At 31.1% G+C, this 15,559-nt stretch overlaps 8 protein-coding genes across 8 annotated transcripts; 3 read left to right on the forward strand and 5 right to left on the reverse strand. All coding sequences in view use genetic code 12, as the record gives it.

Moving 5' to 3' along the window:
* Positions 1–7: 7 nt before the first annotated feature.
* On the reverse strand, positions 8–976 carry CGR1 (Cgr1p; the record flags this gene model as incomplete). Its single annotated transcript, XM_051755612.1, has 1 exon — positions 8–976. The coding sequence occupies one exon, from the start codon at positions 974–976 to the stop codon at positions 8–10; it is 969 nt and encodes a 322-aa protein (XP_051616117.1).
* Positions 977–1,132: 156 nt separating this feature from the next.
* KGF55_001077 (cell proliferation protein) lies at positions 1,133–2,164 on the reverse strand (the record flags this gene model as incomplete). Its single annotated transcript, XM_051755614.1, has 1 exon — positions 1,133–2,164. The coding sequence occupies one exon, from the start codon at positions 2,162–2,164 to the stop codon at positions 1,133–1,135; it is 1,032 nt and encodes a 343-aa protein (XP_051616118.1).
* Positions 2,165–2,275: 111 nt separating this feature from the next.
* KGF55_001078 (chaperonin-containing T-complex subunit) lies at positions 2,276–3,855 on the forward strand (the record flags this gene model as incomplete). Its single annotated transcript, XM_051755615.1, has 2 exons — positions 2,276–3,778; positions 3,850–3,855. 2 exons carry the CDS (start codon positions 2,276–2,278, stop codon positions 3,853–3,855), a joined length of 1,509 nt encoding a protein of 502 aa, XP_051616119.1.
* An 18-nt stretch (positions 3,856–3,873) lies between these two features.
* SAS10 (rRNA-processing protein) lies at positions 3,874–5,580 on the reverse strand (the record flags this gene model as incomplete). Its single annotated transcript, XM_051755616.1, has 1 exon — positions 3,874–5,580. The coding sequence occupies one exon, from the start codon at positions 5,578–5,580 to the stop codon at positions 3,874–3,876; it is 1,707 nt and encodes a 568-aa protein (XP_051616120.1).
* A 153-nt stretch (positions 5,581–5,733) lies between these two features.
* On the forward strand, positions 5,734–9,370 carry KGF55_001080 (MutS family protein; the record flags this gene model as incomplete). The annotated part of the gene is made up of 3 exons (XM_051755617.1): positions 5,734–6,898; positions 7,039–9,266; positions 9,323–9,370. 3 exons carry the CDS (start codon positions 5,734–5,736, stop codon positions 9,368–9,370), a joined length of 3,441 nt encoding a protein of 1,146 aa, XP_051616121.1.
* A 36-nt stretch (positions 9,371–9,406) lies between these two features.
* HCA4 (RNA-dependent ATPase) lies at positions 9,407–11,689 on the reverse strand (the record flags this gene model as incomplete). Its single annotated transcript, XM_051755618.1, has 1 exon — positions 9,407–11,689. One exon carries the CDS (start codon positions 11,687–11,689, stop codon positions 9,407–9,409), a length of 2,283 nt encoding a protein of 760 aa, XP_051616122.1.
* Positions 11,690–11,937: 248 nt separating this feature from the next.
* On the reverse strand, positions 11,938–12,645 carry MED20 (Med20p; the record flags this gene model as incomplete). Its single annotated transcript, XM_051755619.1, has 1 exon — positions 11,938–12,645. One exon carries the CDS (start codon positions 12,643–12,645, stop codon positions 11,938–11,940), a length of 708 nt encoding a protein of 235 aa, XP_051616123.1.
* A 253-nt stretch (positions 12,646–12,898) lies between these two features.
* Positions 12,899–15,268, forward strand: KGF55_001083 (Elongator subunit; the record flags this gene model as incomplete). Its single annotated transcript, XM_051755620.1, has 1 exon — positions 12,899–15,268. One exon carries the CDS (start codon positions 12,899–12,901, stop codon positions 15,266–15,268), a length of 2,370 nt encoding a protein of 789 aa, XP_051616124.1.
* Positions 15,269–15,559: the final 291 nt, after the last annotated feature.

Below are 15,559 nucleotides of genomic sequence, written 5' to 3' on the forward strand. Positions count from 1 at the left end.
ATTCATTCTATTCAACTTTACCACCCCAAATATTTTTCTTTTGGCCATATAATTTATTTTTTAATTTTAATCTAAATAAAAATCCACCTAAATCACCAAATAAATCATCTACATTAATAGAATGATTAAAATCATCTAATTTTAAATTCCCAGTATTTATAAATAATTCATTATCGTCGAGACCTCCTATAGTAACACAAGTACATCTTTTAGCTGGGACATGAATCTTGTCAATTAATTCACCTTTTGAATTAACATGTAATATGGTTCCTGTATTAAAAATTGCTGAATAAATATCACCATTTTCTGTACGTATCATTCCATCTGGTTCTGGACTTTCAATATCAGGATATAATTGTTTTGTTTCAACGAATGCCTGTTTATCACTTAATTTGTTGCTATCTTTATCATATTTAAATTTAAAAATTGTATAATTTTGTGAATCTGTCCAATATAATTCATTACCTTCATTATTAAATGCTAAACCATTTGATATTTTTGTATTGGTCAACATAACATCAATTTGTAAATCCGGTGTAATTCTATATAAATATCCTTCTTCTTTTACTTCCTCGACATGAAAATCATTCATTACTCCAATCCATAAATTTCCCCAAGGATCAATTATACCATCATTTGATCTTAATCTATCTTTTTCAGAATCTGTAAATGGATATTTAAAAAAATATTCTAGCTTTTTAGTTTTAAAATTTCCATAAGCTAAACCTGACTTTGCTGCAACTAATACAATATCTTCATTTGATGTTAATCCAATAAATCCAACAGATTCTTTTGGATTCTCCCATTTTAAAATTTCATGTTTATTTAAATCTGTTAATGAAACTCTATGAATTTCTCCTAATATAATATCTATCCAAATCAATTGATTATTTCTATAATCATATGTAACTCCTTCTGTTAATCTACCTCTATAATCTTGTGGGAATATATCTTCCTTTGATACTTCAATTGACATGTTGATTGATGTAAGGTACAATATTTCGGAGTTTTATTAAAGCTCACCTATTTTTTTTTGCTCTTCCGTACTATTCTACAAACTGTTAGAAACTACAAACAATATTAATTACGTCGTTATATCATTACAATCTAAATATCAAATCTATAAACTTGTCTATTCATCTTCCTGTTTCTGTAACTTATCCCATTCTCTTGCCAATTCAATCAAAGCTTCTGAATCATGAGTAGCACCAACTACATCAATAGGAACCTGACTCTCACTATATTGCTTCTTAGCAAATGCTCCAACATTAGTTTCATTAATTAATCTAAATTCAGGTTTTTCAAATTTTTTAGTAAGTAATTCATTCCATGTAAATAATAAACTATTTGATTTTCTCGAAAAGGGATTTATATCAATTATATAAATTTTTGAAAAAGGTCTTGGAATATATATATCAATTATAAAACTGTTTAAGTCAATTTTTTTCAATTTATCAATTGCTTCTAACATGAATTGATTTATTATTTCATTTAATTGAGTTTGTAAATCTTTTAAAAATTCATAATGATTTAAATCTCTTTGAGAAATTCCTAATATTTGTCCATCTTTAACAAAAATTCTAAATTCAAGTGCTGGATTTATATCTATCCATTTTTTTAAAATTAATTCATATTCAACTTTTATATCAATCTCTTTCTTTTCTACTTCCAGAAATGGATATAATAAATCATCCACTATATGATCTGATGATTTAAGTAATAAATATATGTCATTTACATCTGTACAGTTAATATTATTTCCCGGTAGAAGCCAATTAGCATCTTTAGGACTTGACCAATTTAATTTTGGTATAACTTTACCCCCTAGTTGTTTGATGTCTTTGATAATTTGTTCATGAAGTTCAGGGAATTTTGAATGCACGTCTTTTGATTCTTCTTCAGTTTCAACATTTGCCTCATCTTCCCAATCACTATATTCGTTGTCACTATTTTGATCTATTTTTTGATTTTTTGAATTTAGTTTAATCCCATCACTTAATAAATATTCTATAAAACTTTCTGGAAGTGGTTTAATAATTCTATAAGAATATAAATTATCTTTAAACAAATTACACCAATTTGAGAAAGAACATTTTAAAATATCATCTATTGTAACATTTGTTGTTTCAAATTTAACATAATCATTAGTATCTTCTTGATTCATATTTGTATTCTGTAAAAGATACGCATCGAATTATTTAGAAAATTAATTTTTATTTTGAACAAAATAATATAGATCTTTGATCAATCAAACTATCAAAACTACATCACAACTATGACATCAGTAGCTAGACCACAAGTTGCACCATCCAATGCTACATTCAAAGATAAAGAAAAGCCATTGGAAGTTCGAAAGGCAAACATTCTAGCAGCTAGAGCAGTTTCTGATGCAATTCGAACATCATTAGGACCTAAAGGAATGGATAAAATGATTAAAACTAAAAATGGAGAGATTATAATATCAAATGATGGAGCTACTATATTAAAACATATGGCAGTATTACATCCTGCAGCAAGAATGTTAGTTGATGTTAGTCATGCACAAGATGTTGAAGCTGGAGATGGTACAACAACTGTTGCAATTTTAACAGGAGCATTATTAGGAGCAGCACAAAGATTATTAAGTAAAGGTATACATCCAACATTAATTGCTGAATCATTTCAAAGAGCTGCTCAAAGAAGTGTTGAAATATTATTGGATATGTCATCAAAAATAGAATTAGAAGATAGAGAACAATTAATTCGTGCTGCTTCAACTTCATTAAGTTCAAAAATTGTTTCTCAACATTCACAATTATTAGCTCCATTAGCTGTTGATTCAGTTTTAAAAGTTATAAATGAATCTCAAGATAATGTAGATTTAAATGATATAAGATTAATTAAAAAATTAGGTGGTACAATTGATGATACAGAATTAATAAATGGTGTTGTATTAACTCAAACTGTTGTTAAAAATGCAGGTGGACCGATAAGGATGGAAAAAGCTAAAATTGGATTGATTCAATTTCAACTTTCACCACCAAAACCAGATATGGAAAATAATGTTGTTGTTAATGATTATAGACAAATGGATAAAATTTTAAAAGAAGAAAGATCATATTTATTAAATATTTGTAAAAAAATTAAAAAAGCCAAATGTAATGTTTTATTAATTCAAAAATCAATATTAAGAGATGCAGTTAATGATTTAGCTTTACATTTTTTATCAAAATTAAATATAATGGTTATAAAAGATATTGAAAGAGATGAAGTTGAATTTTTATCAAAAGCTATTGGTTGTAAACCAATTGCAGATATAGATAATTTTACAGAAGATAGATTAGGTTCAGCTGATTTAGTTGAAGAAATTGAAAATTCAGGTTCTAAAATAGTTGAAATTACTGGTATAACTTCAAAAAATACAAAACCTACTATATCAATAGTTGTTAGAGGTGCAAATAATTTAATAGTTGATGAAACTGAAAGATCATTACATGATGCATTATGTGTTGTAAGATGTTTAGTTAAAGAAAAAGCTTTAATTGCTGGTGGAGGAGCTCCAGAAATTGAAGTATCAAGACAATTAATGAAAGAATCTCATAAATTATTTGGAGTTGAACAATTTGTATGGGAAGAATTTGCTCAAGCTTTAGAAGTAATACCTACTACATTAGCTGAAAATGCAGGTTTAAATCCAATAAATGTTGTTACTGATTTAAGAAATAGACATGAAAATGGTGAAAAAAATGCAGGAATATCGGTAAGAAGAGCAGGAGCATCAAATACATTTGATGAACATGTTTTACAACCAGTATTAGTAAGTACAAGTGCTATAGTATTAGCATCAGAATGTGTGAAATCTATTTTAAGAATTGATGATATACAATTTAGTCGTTAAATAAGTTTTACAGATCTTGATAAACCTTTTTTAATACCAGTCTTTTCACCTTCATAAGGACCTTTATGTTTTTCACTATCATAAACTTGTCTAACTGATTTAAGTTTTTTCTTTGCTGTTTCATATTGTTTTCTCTTTTTAACTCTTGAATTTCTATATTCCTTTTTACGATGTGGTGTAAGACCTTTATTTTTAAGAATTTGATAATTAATTGCTCTTTTACCATCATCACCAATTTCTTCTTGTAATTCTGCAAGTTTGCCTTCTTTAGCAGCTTTTACTGCAGCATTATGTGCAAGTTTTCTATTTTCTGATTTAGATTGTTTGCTTTGTTTCAATTTATCATAATAATCTACATTATCAAAATCATTGTCATTAATATCATCATCATCATTGTTATCTTGAGGTATATCTCTTTTATCAAGACCTCTTTTTCTTGCTTCTTCTATTAATTTTTGTTGTCTTTCATATAATCTCTCCTTATACGGTACATCCATATCACCATCACCTGAATATACTTTATTTCTTTGAGCAGCTGCTTTATCAATTTTAGCTGTATAAAATCTTAATGTCTTTTTACGACGTTTCTTATCTTCCATATCTACATCTTCAATTTCTGCTTCTGCAAAATCGTCATCATTACCTTTAGTTGGAGCTCGCCTTATAGTTCTTTGTTTGGTTGTGTCTATAATGATATTATCTTGTGGACCTTTTGTTACTTGTCCTTCATCTTCCTCTGCATCTTCTTCTTCTTCTTCCTGCTCTACCTCTTCGTCTTCCTCTTCTTCTTCTTCCTCTTCTTCCTCTATTTCTTCTGCATGATCTTCTCTTGCATCCTCATAATCATTTTCGTCTATATCACTCGACACAAGATCATGTGTTATTTCTTCAAATTCTTCCTTTGTATCGTCCGGTAATTCACTGGCTTGTCTCCAAACTTCTCTCGAACTTAGTATTGTTTCCATGACAGGATGTTCTTTCATTGTGAAATTTTCCCCACTTCGTAAATTGTCAACAAATATTGCTAGATATGATGAAATCGATGCCAAATAACCTGATAATGCCGCTATTTTAATAGTTATACATTTATTTTGGTCTAATTTTTTAAGATCTTCTAGTGTTGGTTGTAATTTTTGCAATTCTTTAGTCAACGGTATAAATTCTGGAAACGATTGCTTTAATAAATTTAATCTTTCGGAATCATCTAGCTGATCTAATTTGGTATCCGTATTTATTACTGAAATGGAGGTGTCTTTATTATCAAATGTATCAGCTTTCTTTTGCCAATCTTCCATTAAATCTTCATCAATAAAATCATCCATTTCTAAATCTTGTAAATGTTTTCTTTGTTGTCTTAAGGCTTCCTCTGTCATTCTCTTAGAATCTTCATCATCACTTGCATCATCACCTCCATAATAATTCTTTCTTCCTCCCCAACCTTTCTCCTCTTCTTCTTCTTCAATATTTTCTTCATCTTCATCTTCTTCATCTTCTTCATCATCTTCATCATCGTTCTCGTCATCATCGTCGCTTTCATCATCGTCCATCTTCATTACTTCTTCCTCCGATTCTTCATCCTCATCGTCTCTTTCACGACCATATTCTCCTGCCTGGTTTAATAATATCTTTGATCTATTCTCATTAAATGCATCAACTTCGTCCAAGTCAGAACTCTCGTCGACTTGTTTCCTTCTAGGTGCCATCGTCTTTCTTATGTGTATGTTGAAATGTTTCTGAATTTCAGTAGAAGTTGCAAAAAAATCTCATCCCAAATTAATTTTTTGTTTACATATAGATCAAATACGCATGTTTCATATTTCAACTTTCAATTGAAACCTCACCAAACCTTATAGAAAATGTCAAATAGATTGGAATCATTAAATTCAAAAAAGCCAAACACCACTAATAAACCAGGCTTAAAATTTAAACCAAAAGTAGTTCAAAGAAAGTCAAAAGAAGAACGAGCTAAAGTTGCACCTCAAGTTAAACAAGAACAACCAAAAGCTTTACCTACAAGGGGTAGAGGTGGAGCAAGAGGTGGTCGAGGCGGCAGAGGCGGTCGAAATAACTATGCAGGCACACACTTAGTGACATCTGGTCCTTTATCTGCTGGATCAGTAGCAATTGGGAATCCAAGTGGTTCAAAGCTTGGATTAACATCAGATTTAATATATAATAGTTCAGGAGAAAATGTATCTACTAATGAATTCATTAATAGTTTGAAAGTAAAGGATCGTAAAACGAAATCACTAACACCAGGTGCTAGTGAATCAGATGATGAAGATGATCCAACAAAAATTAATATGACGGAGCATTACAGATATGAAGATGATGTGACATCATTGTTTCCTTACAGACCATTTAGAGACGATGGAATCCAAAGAGAAACTGAAGATGTTAATGAAGAAAAACCAATCAAGATTGAACAAATAGAATCCAATACCCCTACACCAGCAGCTTTATCAATTACTAGAGAAAACACAGAAGCTATTGAAGATAAAATAGAATTAATTAAAGAAAACAAAGCAAAACTTGAAAGCAAGATTACTCAAAGTGATTCGATTATAACGGACGAAGCAAGTAAATTAATAACGGATCATGAGCAAATAGTTAATTTATTAACTGGAAATTTGAAAAATTTAACAACTGAAGAAAATGATGATGAAAAATATGTTTTATTTCAATTACCAGAACATTTACCTGATTATAAACGAAAATCGAGTAAAGTGAAATTAGAAAATGATGTTGAAATGCTGAAGGATGAAGAGACTTTAAAAGGTCAAATAGGAACCGTCAATATTCATCAATCCGGTAAAATAACAATAGATTTAGGTAATGGCATTAGATTGAATGTAACCAAGGGATCATCCACAGATTTTTTACAAGAGTTAGCTGTCTTAGATTTAAATCAAGATTCTAATGAGAACGAGGATATTCAAATGATTGATGATAGTGGAAGAGAAATGTTGGGTAAACTAGTTAGACTAGGTACCGTGAGTGATAAAATAATAGCAACTCCATGTATACAATAATCTCTTGACATCGACATTGGGATTTTTTAATATTTTTGTCAAACAAATATCAATAAAAAAAAAAAAAATTTTTGGCAACCAAAAAATTTACTTAAGTTTTGCAACCACTTCAGATCAACTAATACACAGATTTTATGTCTGAGTCAAATGAAAGTTTACAAGATACTACTTTTAACGTCCAAGGGAAAATCATCCTATCGATTGATTATCTAAGAGATACTCTAGGAATTACATGCTTAGATGTTGGAGGTAAGAAATTATACATTTATGAAGATTTTCAAATTTGCAATCCAAATTCATATATTGAAGCAGTCATCGATGAATTGAAACCAAATCTTTTATTCATATCATCCAGGTTATCTGATAAAACCATATCTTTCATAAAAACCTTAGAATCATTATATGAGTTTGAAGTTTCCATAAAAGCTGTAGCTGATTTTGTAAAATTTGATGTACAATCAGTAGTTAGTTCATTCAATACATATTTAGGAGGTATCAAATCGAAATTATTCTCAGATTTAGCTGTATCTTCACCATTTTTCAAATTGGGAACTGGAACCTTGAATGCATTATATCTTGGAATTTCCGAGCACATATCCGAATTATCTATTGCAGAAATGATTGATTCCCTAGAATTATGTAATTTTAAAAATAGGCTATTCATAGACGTCGATCTGATGTATGCACTTCAAATATTACCTGACCCCCGTGAAAAACTAAAAGCACATTCAAAGTCTCAAAAATTATCATTAAGTGATTTAATTAATTTTACGGTTACACAAGAAGGTTATCGTTTGCTTTTGGATTGGATTAGAAAGCCATTAGCTGATTTAGAATTAATTCAAGATCGTCAACAATTGGTTCAATTATTGTCTTATCCAGAATTTAATGAGAGAAGAAAGCTGATAACTAGAATGTTAAAACAAATTCGAGGTCTGTTTGTCAAAATTAAAAAGATTAGAAGTAATGAAATTTCATGGAGTAATTGGAAAGCTTTACTTTTGTTTTTGTCCAACTCAATGCTGATATCAAAATTAATGAAAGAATATATTTTCAAAAATTCAACTACTATTAAAGAATCATTGAAAGTCAGTTCATTGTTAGATGACGATATCTTCGAATTTCAAAAATTGAATAATTTTTTATTGGAAATTATTGAACCTGAATCTTCAGCCGAAGAAGGAAGAGTGAAAATTACGAATGGAGTTGATGAAGAATTGGACAGGCTAATAATAGTCAATAATAACATTGAAGAAATATTAAGAGATTGTACTCACCAACTTAGAGAATTTTATTCAATTCAAGATTGTAACGCGATTTATATTCCACAACTTGGTTTTTTAATTTCGAAATCTGAAGATGAGTCGAAAGATGATGTTCCGCAAGATTGGCAACTAGTTTTTGCTACTCCAACTAATTCATATTACAAGACCCAGGAAGTTGAACATTTAGACGAACAATATGGAGATGTACATACAATGATCAATGATAGGGAGATTGAAATAGTTCAAGTGTTACAAGAGGAAGTAATGAAATATGAAACACTAATTGATATGGTTATTGAAGCTTTGGTTGAACTTGATTGCTTATGCTCATTGAGTTTAGTTTCAGAATTTCCAGAATATACTTTCCCCACGTTGACTGACGGATATGATTTGTTCATTGATACTGGAAGACATCCTTTGGTTGAAACTAATCTGAATATATTTATACCCAATAGCATTGATTATCAGACAGAAAAGATAACCATTATTACCGGAGCAAATTTTTCAGGTAAATCAGTTTATATTAATCAAGTTGCATTGATTGTGGTGTTGGCACAAATAGGATGCGCTGTTCCTGCTAAATCAGCACGCATTGGAGTTGTTGATAAATTATTGACTCGTATCCTGTCTCGAGAAAGTTTGGAAAAACAACAAAGTACATTTGCAATTGATATAAATCAATTGTCAAAATGCATTTCACTTTGTACTGATAGATCATTAATAATTATCGATGAATTTGGTAAAGGGAGTGATTCAATTGACTCACCTGCATTATTTGGAGGAGCATTGGCTTATTTTGCTAATTTAGCTGATTGTCCAAGATGTTTAATGTCAACTCATTTTCATGAATTATTCAGTAATAATGTTATTATGGACAAATTATCATCATCAAAAGTGAAATATATTACCACTGAGATTGAATTGAAAAAGTCAAACAATAAAGTGGAAGATATTACATATTTATATAAAGTGAAACCTGGAATTGCTAGAGAAAGTTTTGGAATATATTGTGCTAAAACATGCGGTATTCCAATGCACATAATAAACAAGGCTGAATACTTTGCTGAGAAATTAGAGGAAGGTACAGATATTGTAAACGAAATGACATTACTTACAGATCAAGAGGAATTGAATTATGAACATGCAAGAGATATCGTTATGAAATTTTTGGATTTCGATTTTGCAGAAGAAAGTGATAAAACTTGCAATTTATCCAGATTTGATGAATTATTTTAACTACCTATTAATTTTGCTGCTAAAGATTCTAAATCTTCTAAAGTTTCCGGTTCCTCAATCTCAACATAATTATTAGTCTTAGGTTTTTTATGGTCTGGTTCATCGTCTTTGAACCAAGTTGATTTGTTGCTAGCTTTAGGTATTACTTCCATATCTCGTTCTAAATCAGGTACTTCATTATCATCATCATCATAATACCCTTCTTCGTCTCCTCTTTCATCCTCTTCCCTAATTCTCTTCTCGACTTCTTTTCTTTTCCGTTTCTTTTCCTGTCTTTTTTGTCTTTCAACTTCTTTATCTGCTAAATCAGTAACTTTCATCAATTCTCTCTCTTTTTCAACAAACTGTTGTTGTTGAGCCTTAGCATCACCTGCTTTATTAAAATCTTCTTCATCTTCTAATTCATACAACGGATGAGCAACACCGTCATCATCGAATTTAAGTTTGGTTGGGTTTCCCTTCGAAGTTAAAGTGGCCTTTTTAGAAAGTGCCTTTTTCGCTTGTCTTTTAGAAACTGGCAACAGTAGGTCTGGTAGATTATCATCTCGTAAATCATGATCTTGACGTTTAATTGACATGAAATCTTCTTCCTCATCATCATCACCCTTGTTATTAGCCTTACTATTGGTCATATTCAAATAATGATCTGACAAGATGGTTTGATTTTTTCTGTCAAACATTCTATCATATTTAGTTCTAACTTTACCTTTTTCTTCTTTCACTTCACCATCTATATCTGCTTTTGTCAATTCTCGCAATTTTCTTGATTCATTTTTCTTCTCTTTGCTTGATTCCCCACCTTTAATTTTAATCTTTGGAGCTCCAGGTAATCCCAATGAAGCAGCATAAGCTTCTACTGGTAATTCATCCACCTTGAAAACATCTTTGTCTTTTTGTATATATATGGACTTAAAGTATGCAATGAAAGCTCTCTGACCTAAATTTTTGATTATTGGATCTTTAAAACATAGTGATTGTAGTTGTGGCCTTATTGATTTCTTACTTTTTTCTTTTATATTCATCAATTTTGGAGCAATTTTATACTGTTCCAATCTTTTCAAAAATTCCACTTCTGAAGGTAATAGCATCAACAAGGATTTACCTTGACGACCGAATCTAGCAGATCTCCCTACTCTGTGTACATATGTTGCTACGTCTTCAGGACAATCCATTTGTATAACCCAATCGATTGCTGGAAAATCTAAACCTCTGGCAACTATATCTGTTGCAAATAAACAGACATGCTGCGCTTGTGAAAATTTCATAGTAGTTTCCAATCTTGAAGTTTGTTTATGACGACCGTAAAGTTTTAGTAGCGAGATACCTGGTTGAAGTGTACGGAATGTTTCATATGCATATTGGACTTGTTTCGATGATGAAAAAAACACTAATATCTTGCTTTTCAAATGAGATTTGATGAATGACCACAATACGTCCAATTTTTCATTTAATGGAATTTTAACATAATATTGATCCAAAGATTCAGGAATTGCGGAAACATCATTGTCTGAAGATGTTCCAATTCGTTTGGGATTAGTTAATGACAATCTGGCTAAATCTTGCACGCTATCGGTTGTTGTAGCAGAAAATAATAAAGTTTGTCTAGTTGGTGGTAAATGCTTTACAATATTGTCGATTTGTTTTCTGAAACCCATATCAAGACATCTATCTGCTTCATCCAAGACTAATATTTGCAAATTTGAAGTTTCCATTCCAACTGATTCATTCAAATGTTGTGATATACGACCAGGCGTTCCCACTAAAATGTTCATCCTTGAGATTCTTTCTTTTTCATATTGTACATCCTTACCTCCAGTGACCAAACCTGCAGAAAATGAATTGTATTTTCCAATTTTAGTCAAAACTTCAAAAATTTGTACAGCTAGCTCTCTAGTAGGAGACACTATCAAAGCTGCTAATCCATCGAATTCCGTGATGTCATTTTTTAGTAAAGTTTCTACTACTGGAATTAAAAATGCTAATGTTTTACCTGATCCAGTTCTTGCAGTTCCCATAAGATCATATCCTTGTAATGCTATTGGTATGGTTTTTCTTTGAATGTCTGTGAGTGATACAAATGCTGAATCTTTTAGTCCTCGTAGTGTGTTTTTTGTTATTGGTAGATCACTGAATTGTTGCAAATTTGCTTCATCAACTTTTGGGTCATAGGCTTCTATTCGTGCTCGTAGATGTTTTAATTCTTCCTCCTCATTTAGACGTTTTTCTTTACGCCCTTCAATTTTCTGACCCTTTTTACCACTTTTTTGCTTTTTTACCATGGTTATCACCCACTATTTAATATTTGTATGAATTTTGAATTTGGTTAAGTATAATGATAATTCCATCTCTTAAGTGAGCTTATGATACAAAAATAAATTTAACTATATGCCGGATGAGTGCGATGGGTATTTACTTTTCAGATTTTGCAGCTTTCGAAGTTCAGAGGATCAATAAGAGACGAATAGATTAACGTATATCTGAGGATCAAGGATCAGCATTCGAGCTGAATCTCCTAAAGAATTGTTCATTAAAAATCTAAAATCCTAGAATATTGCAAACATAGATCACCATATTTGTCGAGTGTCGAGGCACTTAAAACTTCACAACTCAAATTTTGATCTGAAACTCCATATTTTTGGGTTATTTGGATTATTGTATTTTTAACATCTTTGTCTTTGTAGCTAGGCGATTTTTCGTCAATTTCAATTTGTAATAACAAGCCCCTAAAATTTCCATGTAAAAATACATTTGACGTTCGTATACAAAGATTCCCGTTTTCTAACTCATAGATTTGTCCTCCATCACCTTTAATCACTTGCTTCTGAGTCCATAAATTTTGTAATTTTGAATTTGCAAATACATCAAAACTATCATTCAATCCCATTGTTGCACCCAATCGAAGGTGATTATCAGGTATACATAACTCGGCCAGATGGCCCAACTCAACAATTTCCTCTCGTATTGGATTCGTGAAAACTCCTACTGACTTTCGGTCTATTAGCGAAATTGTACTACCTGGTAGATATGATGGTGATAAAGTGAACATGAATTTTGAATCAGGATTTTGGTCCACTACGTTTACCATCTCTTTTGGAATTGCAAACAGATTATTTCTAAATATTTTGAAAACAAAACTCCACTTACCTTTCCTTGTCGGTAGATCGTTTGATAGCTGATCTTGAAATTGTATTAGCGTTTCTGGTGTAGCATTTTGAACTAATATCACACTAGTCATTGTTAGTTCAACAACCCAATTAAATAATATTCAATAGAAAACCATCAATTTCTCACTTGTACGTACGCTGATACCATCCTATGTGTGAATTGTGAAGAATGAAAGAATAATTTGATTCTTCATGAAATTGTTTCGGTTTCTCGAGTTTTGTGAATTATAATTTACGAAAAAAAATAGAGTGAAGCTCATCATAGATCAAGTTTAAAAGAAAAGACATCAGAAATTCAGTCATTTATATGACTACAATACAAATATGACAAACTCAGAAGTGATTCAAGAAAGTATATTTATTGGTTCCAATAGACAAAATTATGTTGCAGATTATAACACTCAAAATCAAATAATAGCATTTGGAGCTGGAAATACAGTTGCATTATGGTCCCCACTACATAAATCACACAAAGGAGTTTATTTCACATTAAAGAAGCATACTCAAGAAGTCACTGGGGTCAAGTTTCTACCAAATAGTAATTTTTTAGTTTCAATAGGTGAAGACCATGAAGTAAATGTTTGGAGCTTAAGCAATAATATCTATAATCATTTTCAGTCTCTAAAAGAGCATAATTCATCAGTTACATGTATTGCTGAAATTAACGATCGAATCTTTGTAACCGGAGGAGCCGATCATCAAATAATATTATGGACCTATGATGGCTCTTCATTCAAACTGAGCTATAAGTTTCAAGTCAAACACAATTTTTATCCACTATCATTAGCTATACAAAGTATAGAAGAAAATAGTTATGTGCTAGCAGTTGGAGGTACTACAAATAATATATCCATATACACGTTTGACGTCGATGAGGGAGAGGTCATCAATTTTAAAAAAGCTGCAGAACTAACAGGACATGAAGATTGGATTAAATGCTTACAATTTGTCACGAAAAAAAAAGGAGAAGATTATGTATTAGCAAGTGGCTCTCAAGACCGATATGTAAGATTATGGAGGTTGAAACTAAATGAATTTATTGATGATTCAGATGAAGATCCTACAAAGTTGACCCTCCTATCAAATAAACAATATAAGTTTGGATACAGCTCGGATAAAAGAGCAGCCTTCAGTTTTGAAGCATTAATAATGGGCCATGATGATTGGATTAGTGGATTACAATGGCACCCAAATTGTAAACACAAAGAGGAAAACAAAGACAAAGACTTACAACTTTTAACATGTACAGCTGATACCGCTTTAATGATATGGGAAATGGATACAGAATCAGGTATATGGGTTTGCTCTAGTCGATTAGGGGAAATGTCTATTAAAGGTGCTTCAACAGCTACCGGTGCATCTGGTGGGTTTTGGTCATGCTTATGGTTTATTGATCAAGACAATGGGGACAATTTTGTTTTGGCAGTAGGGAAAACCGGTTCTGTTAGAGCTTATAAGTCAAAATCTATAGATGATAAATACTTTGAGGCAGTTTTGGGTACAACAGGAGCTGTAAATGCAATAACGGATTTGAGATGGTCAATAGATGGTGATTATTTTATGGCAACTTCTTTAGATCAAACTACAAGATTATACGCTCCTTGGAAAAGAGACAACATAACTACTTGGCATGAATTTGCTAGACCGCAAATTCATGGATATGATATGATTTGTTGTGATAATATTACTAAAACCAAATTTGTCTCGGGAGGTGATGAAAAAGTACTAAGAGTTTTTGAATTAACTAAATCAATAAGTGAAACCTTAAAAACATTAAGTAACATAAATATCAATGACGAAAATTCAACCTTACCAGAATTTGCATCTTTACCGGTACTAGGATTATCAAATAAAGCTGATTCACAAATCCAAGAGGAAACTAAAAATGATGAATCAATCGAAGTACAAGACAATCATATTGAACACGTAAATGCTCCACCAACGGAATCATATTTACAAAGAAACAGTCTAGCTACTGAAAATGAAAAATTATATGGACATGGTTATGAAATTAGTTGCTGTTCAACATCCCCAAATGGGTCACTTATAGCTACTGCATGTAAGTCTAACAATGCAAAACATGCCGTTATAAGAGTTTTTAATGTAAATAAAGATTATCAACAAGCATCACAAGTTTTATCAGGTCATAATTTGACTATTTCAAGTCTCAAATTTTCACCTAATGGTCAATTTTTGTTAGCTGTTTCAAGGGATAGACAATTTAGTTTATGGGAATTAATAGATGAAACAAATGCAGAATTCAAATTGGTGGAATTAAATGCAAAAGCTCATTCTAGAATTATATGGGATTGTTCATGGATTTCAAATGATGCATTTGTAACTGTTTCTCGTGATAAACAAATTAAATTATGGAGAATCAATGGAGGCAAAGTTGAATTAGTATCGAGTTTGAAATTGAATGATGCAATTACATCAGTCACTAGTTTCAAAGGAAAATTATTTGATACTAAGATTGTTGCAGTAGGTCTTGAGAATGGAGATATATCAGTTTACACAATTCAAAATGATGAATTTAAGCATGCCATTTCATTCGATCAATCAATAACCCCAGCTGATAGAATTGAGAAAATAAGTTTCAGTAATAAGATAGTAGATAATAAATTACAATTAGGAGTTGGTAGTAGAGACACATCAGTAAGGATATATAGCATTGGTCAAAATTTATTTATTTAATAGAATATTTGTCGCAATGAGAACGAATTAATGGTTTGAGATTTCGTGCCTCTATTAGGTCTTCTTTATTGAACCATCTTATTTATCAGTTGTCATTACCAACAAAACGAAACAGACGCGTCTGTTTTGCTTTTGTACTATATAGTCCTAGCTGAAAACTATTAAATTTATACGACTTTTTCAAATGACTGGGTCGAACTTTACCTCGCTCTCGTTTTTCAATCCGGTCGCAAGAGAGGTTTATTTTAGTCGCCTAGTGAGCACAGCTCGACCTATGAGGGTCCGTAGAGA

Source organism: Candida pseudojiufengensis (assembly GCF_024610245.1).
Source record: "Candida pseudojiufengensis strain CBS 10847 chromosome Unknown scaffold2, whole genome shotgun sequence".
NCBI classification, from domain to species: Eukaryota; Fungi; Ascomycota; class Pichiomycetes; order Serinales; family Debaryomycetaceae; genus Lodderomyces; species Lodderomyces pseudojiufengensis.